Genomic DNA, 12,207 nt, shown 5'->3' on the forward strand with positions numbered 1-12,207 from the left:
AAATACACATGCCACCCAAATCTGTCATCATGGTCTTCTAAATCTAATAAATCTGTTTTTTTCCAATAACATCCATTCCTTTAACCAACAGAGGCAGGCTGCTTCATAATACAGCTTCAAGTCTGGCAGGCAAAACCACCACTTTCTTTACAGTCTGTTACTAGTTTAAATTTAATTCTCAGTTTCTTCCCCTGCCAGATATATCTTGAAATTATCTTTTGCCAATCTTTAAATATACCTTCCCCCTTGATTATTGGAATTGATTGAAACAAAAACAACATCTTTGGTAGCACATTCCTTTTAATTACAGATATCCTACCCAGGAGTGATAATTTTATTCATTCCCACACTTCCAAGTCTCTCCTTATTTTATTCCAAACCATTATATAGGTATCTTGAAATAAATTTATATTCTTTGAGGTTAACCAAATTCCCAAATATCTGAGAGTTCTGTTTAGCCCTTTCCTTACCCATTTCTCTACGAATGCCCCTCTCGCCATTTAAATAAAAACTCCAGCCAGATTTCAAGACCAAATTTCTGTGCGTATAAAAGGCCTATGGAAGAACTGGTGGGTTCAAGAGGGGGTAACAACGTTCTCCCCTACTAATGTCTTCTGTGAGTCTATATTTGCATTGAGTCAGGATTTGGGAAGTGACATTTGCATAAATAATATCCAATTCTACCCTAAGAGTCACTGATAAGAATGGAGTGGGGAAAGCCTTTGTAGTATTAAAATTGCAGCCTGGACATTAAGAAAAGCTGTGGCACAAGGAACTACAGTGTCATTGATAACTGTTCTTTATGTATGTGTTTTCAAGGACAAGAGAAGTGGCATGTATTTCTTGACAGACTAATAGTTTTGACTATATATGTACTTTTAAAAATAAAATTACTCTTCTGTTTTCTGAATCCTAAGAGAACTGTGAAACTTTGAAGGCATTATAGCTAGAAATGCCTATATTTTATTTTGTTTCTGCTTAATGTAGCTTTGACTTACTATTGGGCCTCTGGGAAGCCCATGTAATTCAATAAATTTTAGGCCTATTTATAATCTTACTACAGTAGTAGAGTTTCTTATAGCCTCCTGCTTTCTTTGTCCTGCAGACATATACATGTGAGCTGTAGACTATTTAGTGACTGATGTGTAACGTATCTATTGAAACATATCATGTTATTTCAAGGTGCCGGTGAAGACAATCAAAACATCTGAATAGCATCTCCTTTTGTCTACAGGTAGAGGTCAAATCACTATGATAAAAGGGGAAGAACAACCCAGTTTCCCACACGGCCTTTGCCTGTTTAGCTCGCTTTCTCTTCTGCACCTTTTCTTGGAAATTAACAAGCCAGTTTACAGTAACAAACAGACTTCCTTTTCCTCCCCTGCTCTGGGCATAGGAGGTGGTTGAGAAGGCAGGCTAAGCTTCAATATTACTTAAGCAGTCACAGTATGGCATACTGCAGCAACTGCAGCCCACAGATGCCTAAAAAGCATCTGTAGCCCCCTCCCAAGTGAATTCCATGCTTGCTCATTTCCCACTTCAGTTTCTCTAGTGATATTTAACAAAATTTACATACCACTTGACTTTAAATAAAATGCATAAGCAGTTAAAAAATAAAGCAAACATTAAGGGCGGAATTCAGCTAATCTGTCCCACAAGCAGAGGTCAGCACAATGAATCCTGCTACTGTAATGGGACATTCCCCCATGTCTCCATTGGCCACATAAGATTCCCCCTTTTAATTACATGTGGCTTCAAATGCAAAAAGTAAATAGTGTTGTTTTTACATCTACTCAAAGAGTGAACCTAAGCTATTGGGTATAAAATGATACCATACTATACTGGGCTTGCAAGTATGTGGAGAGCCAATCATCTGTACTATTTGCCCATAATCTAAATAGAATTTTCAAATGCCCTGCATTGCTTCGATTTGTGACTAGGGCAGGCATAAGCTGATTGGGCTTCATCAGTGGCATCTAGTGAGATGTATAGTTTGTTAAGCGGGAATTGTAGCTCTGAGGGGGGAATAAAGCCTTACAGTTCTCAGGATTCTTTGGGGGTTGTGTGTGTTTGCAGGAAATATATATATTAGGTGTAGGACTAAGCTGTGTGTATGAGTATATGTGTGAGAGTGAGAGCAATATATTTACTTAGGGATATGAAATATTAGTTGTTTTACAACATTGAACTAAACTAAGATTTAAGTTTTAAAAATGAATAGTGGATTATTGCGTGGACAGGCAGAGTCCCCCAGATCCCGGGCGCCCCCCCCCCCCCCGTCATGTGAAATAACGACTCAAGACAACATGCTATAGGATTAAATTGTCCACAACTTTATTAAATTTCAAATGTGGGTAGACCTTGGCTGAGGCATTGGGCGTTATCCCTCCCCAGTCCCCAGCCGGGGACCTAGGGAGCATCAGGGTTATCCAGTGGGGGGGGGGGAATGGGCCGGCTTGGAGAACATATGTTCAAGCAGAGATAGCCGCCCCCGTTACGCCGCCGCTGCAGGGGAGAGCAATGACGATCTCTCGGCGTATGGTCAAAGCCTCCCTTCAGAAAACCCCTTTAACAGGGAACCCTGGTATCGCCGCTGCAAAGAGGAAGATAGACTAAAGGATTCCGCCCAAGGTCTGATACCACCAAAGTTGTGACGTTTTGCTACGGGAAAGGCAAAACCTGCCAATGCAGAGGAATTTCTTTCCGACCCTTTAACAGCGACCTTGACGTAGCAGCGCCCGCATACCTGTGAAGAAAAGTTAACCTGCAAGTAAGACATTAACTGAGGGTGGGTAGGGTGGGAGAAGTTCTGGAGCCAAGTGAGGATTCCCAGGTAAGATCCTCCCTCTATTGTGTGGGCAGGTAGTCCCTCCCCTATCTGGCCTGGTCTCCTTGGCAACGCTTCCCCCAGGTGGGATTGGACAACTGACTCAGGTAGTCGGAGACCTCGAGGTATCCCACCTGAGGGAAGGCGAAGCCAAGCCTATGCTGATGGAGCCGCTCCAGATCCAGGGGCTGCGCATGTCCACGCAAAGGGCGCCCCCCATTTTAAGCGGGGAGCAGTCATTGTATATTTAGGCAAATGAGAGAAGTTATCACAGTTATCACAAGTTCAACAGCCTGATCTGAATGAACAACTTCATTGTGTCACATAACTCTTCTGATCAGGATTTATGGTTAGGACAGTTTTCTAAACAATTATTTTCAAAAATTCTCCAGGTAACTTTGTTTTTACATTGTATCATGTTTCAGCCTCAATTTAGATCCATATTTCTTTTCATTTTTTTAGTTTAAGTTTATTTGGCATCTGCAAATACTTGGTTACAAAGGCTAAAGTCTCTATTTTAATTTGAATGGTGTATACAAATAATAATAATAAAAACTTTGATTGTTGTGCACTTTAGACCCGGGGCAGTCAGCCACCATGGCAGTCTGGTACAGCTGATACTCAGCCTGCAAGAAAAGATTTATGGTATGATTAGCATAGCAGAAATTGCAGGTGGAAATAAAATTATAGTTTTCATTGTAGCAGAGTTAAATTTCTGTTATTTCTTTGCTTTAATTTTGAGAGTTAATAAACATGAAACAGCCTAAAATAATTTCATTTTAAAGTGTAAAGCAGATTCGTTCTCACTACAGATTGCGGACAGTAGTCTGCAAGGAAACTGGCTTGGCAGTCAGATGGTTTGTGCTGAAGCATTCCAGGAGAGGAAATGTCACTGCCAATTCTCACCACCGTATGCTTTATTTTATTACACCATGGTGAGATTGTGGGATCTGCAGCTGTTCTAGCAGGTCCCACAGAATTTAAGACCTCTTCTGAAAATTATTGTCTTTTCTTATTTATACTTACATTTACTCATGTACACTCAAAACAATGAGTATCTTTTATTAAAACTTACTTTAAACCACAGCAGAAATGCGTGTCCCAATTGGGGAGGAGGACAAGCCTGCATAGAGTAAATATGTCGGTGGATGCAAACAATTATTTAGATTATGGTTAGGTCAGACCTGGGCTGGATCTAGACACATCAGAAAAGTGTTTCAGAAAAACGCGTTGTAAACCTCAAAGTGCAAAATCACGTTGGTGAAAGATGGAACTCCTGTGTCTGGTGTCACAGTATTATAACACATATAAAACGCTTTTTCTTTACTAATGTAGCTGAGTCACTGGCCTGGGGGGGGTCACACTTTTTATTCTTTTGTTAAGAAGTTACAGTTCTAAAATCCTTTTAGAAATTATTTGTCATGATGGTCAAAACATAATATCAGAGGAAAATACATTTATTTTGAATGAATGTTATAGCCTTTATTAAGTTGCTGAAGAGAAGGAAAGGCAATTAATATGGGGGGGCTGTTACCTAGGTACTCAGTGTGTACAAAATTGAGGGTTTTGTTATGTTTTCTTGAATACAATTTACTTCCTTGTATTGATGTAAATTACCTTGATACCTATACAGTACAAGGTGAATGAATCAATCAACAATAACCTTACTAATGCCCGTTATTATCCCCAGATGGAGAGCTCAGACCAAGAAATAATGGCTTTCCTCAAATCCAGTGACTCCACCCATCACTATAACAGGGTTTCAACAGAGAACTTGCAGTTCAAAGCTCATGTTTTTAACAAACACAGTACATCAGCTCTCTTCCATTCTGTTAATATTAAGGGTCACTGTTAAATAGCATTGCAATAGAAGTAACATGTTATCTTTTAACATGTTATCTGGATGTGCATATTTTGGTGCAATTTTTTTTTTTAAAAAATTGATTTTTATTATTATTTTGTTGGCCGCTTTGCATTCTGCAAGGAAAGGGAGAGGGTGAAATGTCTTTATTTATTTGAATTTGTGTGGTAAGTTAAGATTTCCAGAGTAAGACCCAGTTGACAAGTTACACATACTTTGCTCTTACCTTTTTTTGTTTTCAATGGGCTGCAGAAGCCTACAGCACAAAACTGGAGTGGGGGACAGACTGCTCTTGTCTACGCCCCGTCCACACGGTGGAAAGCAGCATCCGGGAAATTTTTGAATAGAAAGTCTGCCTGAGAGGAAAGGTTAGGCAGCTGACCTGGCCCTCTACAAGTGCTCCAATCAAGATTTCAGACTTCTTCTGCTTTACTAAAAAATAAAAAAGGGAAATATCCGAGGGAAAGCTGCACATGCATAGTGTGGCTTTATGTAAGATCTTGATGCTGTGGGGACATGAAGGGAAGTTTGAAATCCCAATTCTTTCTTTCTCCTTAGCCACCAGACAAGGATGGTGGTCTACCTCGCCAGGTTGGCAACAAGACAGAGTGTGGATTGCTGGGGTTTGTCTTGGACCTAAAGCAGGATTACCAGCCTGCCCGGAATCAAATACCTGAAGAGAAGCTCTACAAAGTGTACACATTTAACTCTGTGAGAAAATCAATGAGTACTGTCATCAAAATGCCAGATGAAAGTTTCCGAATGTACAGCAAAGGAGCTTCTGAAATTGTCCTAAAGAAGTATGTACTTAATATTTGCTTTGAACACATCACAAAACTTGGGTATGCGCGTGATCCAGTTCTCATTATTTGGTTAGTTTAAATCATACTAACACAGATTGACAGATGCGCACACAGAGACCTTAAATGTACAGCATGGAACAATGGAACATGTTTTTACATTATCAAGTGCTCTCCTGTGAGATGCCATGTATTAGGTGATTCCTAAATAAGTCCCATGGAAATGAATGGGAGCTAAGGAAGAGCACTACTGCGTATGCATAGCTGCCATTCATTTAAGTGAGACGTAGAAGAAATTCCTGGCAGACATGGTACATGTCCTTTTATCTTATTTACCACAAAGAGGTAAATTGTTATTTTTCTGCTTCCTGGAAAAAGTATAGATTAATTGATTGAATTGAATTATTTTAAGAATAACAGCAGCACATTTCAAAGTGTGTATTATTATTTATCATGAATGGATGAGATAGTTCTCACTGTTACTAATTGGCTTACTATGAGTGGCTTGCTAAAAGTCTGATTCAGGGCTTGTTAAACTTAAATTCAGTTCTTCTAGGTTCAAGACCAATGATTTTTAAACACTGAACCCCCTCACATTATTCATACTACCTTTGTTTTGCATTCAAGGCTTCTTCTCTATCCTTGTTCTAACATTTATTATTTTTTTGCCAACAAAGAGATGTTATAATTCGTTATTTCCACCGATAACTAGAATTCCATCACCCATTTGGCTTAGGAAGGTACCAATCAATTTGCTACTTATTAAAATTAATTCTATATCTCAGGCATGTTGAAATCTTTATTCTTTGTTGTCTAGTAAATTGTTTCTGAACTGTAGAATTGCTGCTGGTATCCTTTCCTTCCAGGTGTTCTAAGATTCTTAATTCAGCTGGCGAGCCTCGCATCTTCAGACCTCGTGATCGGGATGAGATGGTAAAGAAAGTGATTGAACCTATGGCCTGTGATGGATTGAGAACTATCTGTGTTGCTTATCGAGACTTCCCCAGCAGCCCTGAACCAGACTGGGAGGATGAAAACGACATTCTATCTGACCTGACCTGCATTTGTGTGGTTGGCATAGAAGACCCCGTAAGGCCAGAGGTATGCTAAACTTAAGCCCCGATCCTAAACCATACTCATTTGAAGTAAGTTCCATGAACTAATAATACTAATTTCCAAATAGGTTTTAGGTGTAGAATGTTAAGGCACTCACATCATCATCATTATTATTATTTAAAAAATGTGCTTCCTACAGTTCAGTTTTTGAAAACAATTCTTTGTACTGCAGTGTGGCCAAAAATACATCATGTTGTATCAAAAGTGGCCCATTCATGCAACATTCCCACCTCCCATTTTCTGTTCATTGTACCTACCCATTTTACTCCTGAGGTCTGGGGAACGCTGTGGAATGGTCAGTGTGCTGTTGAGGACTGCAGCTAGTATGAGGAAGAAGGAATTGGTAGATAGAAATAGGTCCAAGCAAGTCTGCACATAGAGATGTTTCTTTTTAAAACACACACACACACACACACACACACACACACACACACACACACATATTTTAGCAGGTTTGAGAGTACTACCAGAAGACTCATGCTTTGATGCATTGTTTACATATTGTTGCACGCCACCCCAATCTCCAAGTGGTGCGAGATTCCAGAGGTTGCAGGTGCTACCCCAGGGTTCATGTTTCCTTTTGGAAATAAGGCACAGCAGACACTGTGGTGTCTTAATGATATATGGTTTCTTTACACACATATACAACCTAAGCCTACAGTGGAGGGGTCCACAGCCTTAACACCCCATGAGGATTTTGTTTCTCCCATAGCTGTAGCCTTGGATTCAAGCAGAGATCCACAATGGCTCTCTCTCTGCTTGCTGCTCTTCCTCCAGGTCACATCCCTGTCCCCAAACCTCTCATCTCTCAACCCTAAACTGATAACAATACAGTGGTACCTCAGGTTACATACGCTTCAGGTTACAGACGCTTCAAGTTACAGACTCCGCTAACCCAGAAATGGTGCTTCAGGTTAAGAACTTTGCTTCAGGATGAGAACAGAAATCGTGCTCTGGCGGCACGGCAGCAGCAGGAGGGCCCATTAGCTAAAGTGGTGCTTCAGGTTAAGAACAGTTTCAGGTTAAGTACGGACCTCTGGAATGAATTAAGTACTTAACCTGAGGTACCACTGTATGTTCACTTGGGGAGCTTGTTTATTACAAGACATGAATGGGTGCACTTGCTATGATGATTTTTGATATCATTACTGATAATGTGTTAACAAACAGTAGGTGGTTATAAAAGGGCTACATGACTTGTTTTTCTATTCTATTATGTGTCTGGTATATCTAGATGAAATGTCTTCCACTCCAAACAGGTTTCAGCTCATTCACTAAATGGCTTGTTCACTGAATGAAATGTTGCATGGCAGTTTGAAATAAAAATATTGTTTTTTAAATTGATAGCTTTTTAAAAAAAATTATGGAGCTCCTAATTTCATCCTCCCAACAGTTTAGTTGCTTCAAGATGGGATCCAAAGGGCACTTCAGCAAGCTAATTCAGTACTATTTTCCACAGTATACTCCTGGACCATTTCTGTCAGTTGCTGCCACTCCTACTTACAGTGCTGGGTTCAAAAGAAAATAGCATTGGTCTTTATGTGTCCACCTCCTGGTAGCTGTGCTGTGGGATGCCACAGAGCGCTATTTTGTTCCCAATGCTGTTTAATATTGATACAGAACTGCTGGAAGCAGTTGTTAGAATATTTGCTCTCCTAATGTCAGCATGCTAAATGACACCCAGCTCTATCTTGCCATTACAGTCTGAATCAGGAGACACTGTGATTGTTCTTAATTGGTCCCTGGATGCACTGCTAAGCTGCAGATTGGTAAAATGGAGACTCTGTGCCTGAGTGTCCCCATGGGATTTTACGAGTTCTGGATAGGGTTTTACTGACTCTGAAGGAAGCCTTTTGATTTTTGGGGTACTGATAGATCCATCTTTGTTACTGGAGGCCTAGGTAACCACCATGGTGAGGAGCACCTATGTGGAGAAATCACATTTTGCAGTTTGTTTATAGGGACAAAGTTTGTTTTATATGAAGGTAATAGAAGGGTTCAGGTCAAATTACAGTGTATCCATTGGCAGGCGACCGTTGGTTATTAATTATATAAGACAGGACTGGTAAAAGTTAGGTTCTTTTTATACTGGGTTAGGGGATTATAAAAGTGAATTTGGACAGAAATTCTTGATCACAGGAAAAGTGGTCTGATGAGGGGACAATGATAATTTTTTGCTGCTTAAATCTCATTGGTTGAAGTGTAGGCTGACCAGAGCATCAATAGGCTACTGTATTGGGAGAGTGTGGGACTGAAGGAAACTGCTGAGGAGGAGGAGGAGGAGGAGGAGGAGGCAGAAGGAAGAAGGCTGGAGTCTGGAGCAGAAGGAAAAGAAAAAGCAGTTTGGGCAAGAGGCTTATTGAGGCTAGGGGAAGCCTAGTAGTATCGTCTGCCTCAAAAGAGCTGAATCACTGACTTAAGCTGAAGATTGACAGAAAGGCTATCTAAGGGCACTGAGCAGTGAGGAAGAGTTCAATAAGGAGCTTCTGGATCTGACCAGAGAGGTAGCTGCTGGAAAGCCTGGCTCATAAGACAATGAGCAGTCGTCTTCAGTACTTGGTGGCACTGAAAGTTGGCTGACTGGGCAAGAGGAACTAAGAGAAATCGGCATAGAAATTAAATAGGGTTAGGAATTGTGCATAACAAATCAGTCCCTGACCCATAATGTTGGATGCTGTTATTACTAGGTTGTTGTTTTTATCTGCATTTTATTACACTACTTTCGTGTTTTTATGCTTGTATTTTTGCACACTGCTTAGAGATTTTAGAAACAGACATAGGCAGACAGGCGGACAGCTTAGTTTTCTGAAAATATACATGCTGCTTCAATGTGAAAGCCAAGATGGTGTTTAAAAACAGCCTGTGCATTCTCTAGAAATGGGTCTATGTGTTGTGACAATAGAATACAAAAGCAGTCCTTTGGATAGTGAAATAAAATAGTTGTAATACCTTATTCATTAAAAAAAAAGCAATGTGTTAGTTGTCACATGAAACACAGTTGTGTGGCAGCCACTTCATAAGCCTGGTCACTCCTAACAAGCAGTTCCCAATGTAGCTCTGGTGATTTTCACTTTGTGATAATCTCACAGCCTGTTTCATTTATTTTTGGACCAGTGTGGTTAAAATCGTTAGAAATGTGTAGGAATTGTCAGAGTTAAAAGACTTGCCGTTACGTTTGGTAGAAAACATGCATGAGTAAGACAAAAAATATTTCTTATTGCTGCTGAATGTCAGTGCTGCCACCTCCTACATTCTCTTCCTTCTTCAGCAGGGGGCTACTTTATTCAGTAGCTATTAAGTAAGTCCTAGAATCTAGGACAGCAATGGGGAACTCCTAGTGCACAGATCTAGATAGGGGTCCGAAATGGCTCACAAGGCCATTTCCCTCAAACTATGTCCACCTTCCCCACACCTGGAGCAAGTAAAGACATGGTGCAAAGGAACTATCAGAAGTTTAAAGTGCTCTCCTGATTATTCCTTGCTAAGTGGGGCTTGCTGACAGCTGCTTGAGGGTGACAGCGTGCCTTCAGTGACAACAAGCCCTTTAGAAGTTGTCACTTGGCATCATAATGACATTAGGTGATTTGCAGGTGGGTGGCACCACCTATCTGTCAAAAATGCCCCACAGCAAACATTTGTTCAACCCATAATTGCCCTGATGCTGCAGTCTGACTGGAAGGGGGCACATTTCTTTTCCTCTGTGTAGTACTGCTTTTCTTGTAGAAATGGCCCACAGCCAGTGTGGTGTAGTGGTTAAGAGCGGTAGTCATGTAATCTGGGTAACCGGGTTCGCGTCTCCGCTCCTCCACATGCAGCTGCTGGGTGACCTTGGGCCAGTCACACTTCTGTGAAGTCTCTCAGCCCCACTCACCTCACAGAGTGTTTGTTGTGGGGGAGGAAGGGAAAGGAGAATGTTAGCCACTTTGAGACTCCTTAAAGGGAGTGAAAGGCGGGATATCAAATCCAAACTCTTCTTCTTCTTCTTCTTCTTCTTCTTCTTCTTCTTCTTCTTCTTCTTCTTCTCTGAGCTGCTTTTTACCCTACGGGGCAAAATGATGCAGGTAGTCATTCTGTTTCAGAATGCAACTTTCTGAAGAAAACAAACCCTATTTTGGATTTTAGTAGGGATATTTCTGGAGATTTCACACCTGGTAACACATGGCCCTGGGCATGATTTCCTTTCTTAACAGCTTAAGAGGTAACCACATTTGTTTGGATAGTGGGAAGGTGATTCTCATCTCTTTTAAATTAAACAATAAAATATTATGGTTGTTTGTTGCACATGGGCAACCAGAGCTGATATTTAGAAAGTCACGGGGGAACATTACTAAGTCAAATTAATTATGTGAGTGACTGAGACCAACTGAAAGCTGAGAAGAATTTCTGGTAGACGTTTTTTGTGTGTGGTAGAACTTTGGCTGTTTCTTTCCTAGCAGGCCTCAAGTGACAATGCCTCATTTTTCCCCTGTGGTAAAATGGCTGTATTCTTAAGACCTGCCAATGTACTTTGGTCTTCCATGCAGCATTTCCAACAGTATCTAAAAATGTGGCAAACTTAAAAGTGCAATCTTATACAGAGTTACTCAAAAGTGAGCCCCATTGATTTGTCACCAGGTAAGTGGGACGTGGGTGGCTCTGTGGGTTAAACCACAGAGCCTAGGACTTGCCGATCATAAGGTTGGTGGTTCGAATCCCCGTGATGGGGTGAGCTCCCGTTGCTCGGTCCCTGCTCCTGCCAACCTAGCAGTTTGAAAGCACGTCAAAGTGCAAGTAGATAAATAGGTACCACTCCGGCGGGAAGGTAAACGGTGTTTCCGTGCGCTGCTCTGGTTCACCAGAAGTGGCTTAGTCATGCTGGCCACATGACCCGGAAGCTGTACGCTGGCTCCCTCGGCCAATAAAGCGAGATGAGCGCCACAACCCTGGAGCCGGTCACTATTGGACTTAATGGTCAGGGATCCCTTTACCTTTACCCTTAAGTGTGTACAGAAGGGTGCTGAATCTTTTTTTACCCCAAAGGTCACATTACCCTGTGGAAAGCCTTCCAGGGGCTGCATGCCGGTGGTGGGTGGTTCCAGAGGCAAAAGTGGGCAGAACAACTGATGTCATTGTTTATTTATCTGTTTTTAAAAGGCACTGCTTAAAATATTAAAAATCTCTAAGCAGTTTACAGTAAATTACCTTTAAAACATGATTTTAAAAACAAGATAGAAACATAACTCTACATGACAAATAAAACTACATGTGCACAAAGCAAATGTAAAAATGTAAGCATCAGAGTGCAGGGTAATTTTTTTTAAAGATTTATTGAAAGGTGATTACTGTCTCTGCCTCACAAATTACCTAAGGGAAGGCATCCCAAGAATAATCCTCTGGTCACTGAATAACCAATAGGGTCTCCTTGGGAGATCTTAAAGAACAGATTGGTATGTACTGGGAGAAGCAGTCTGCAAAGTATCCTGACTCCAAGTAGCTTAGGGCTTCAAATGTCAACAACAAAACCTTAAATTGGGCTTGGTAGGTAATAGGGAGCCAATGCAGACCTTTCAACACTGGTGTAATATGTACAGTAGGCTATATTTCAGTCACACAGAAGATGGAGG

General features: G+C 41.0%; 1 protein-coding gene across 20 annotated transcripts in view; it reads left to right on the forward strand.

The window, feature by feature from the left end:
• ATP2B2 (ATPase plasma membrane Ca2+ transporting 2) overlaps positions 1-12,207 on the forward strand; it is a 365,380-nt gene that overhangs the window by 302,797 nt on the left and 50,376 nt on the right. For all 20 annotated transcript variants that reach the window (XR_014522401.1, XR_014522402.1, XR_014522403.1 and 17 more), the window contains 2 exons: positions 5,247-5,488; positions 6,355-6,589. Coding sequence is in view for 6 of the 20 variants with exons in the window: in XM_083488917.1 (XP_083345043.1) it covers positions 5,247-5,488; positions 6,355-6,589 (477 nt within the window). In the remaining 14 variants the exon portion in view is untranslated. The remainder of the gene's footprint in view (positions 1-5,246; positions 5,489-6,354; positions 6,590-12,207) is intronic.

Source organism: Podarcis liolepis (assembly GCF_965112155.1).
Source record: "Podarcis liolepis genome assembly, chromosome: 2".
Taxonomy (NCBI): Eukaryota; Metazoa; Chordata; class Lepidosauria; order Squamata; family Lacertidae; genus Podarcis; species Podarcis liolepis.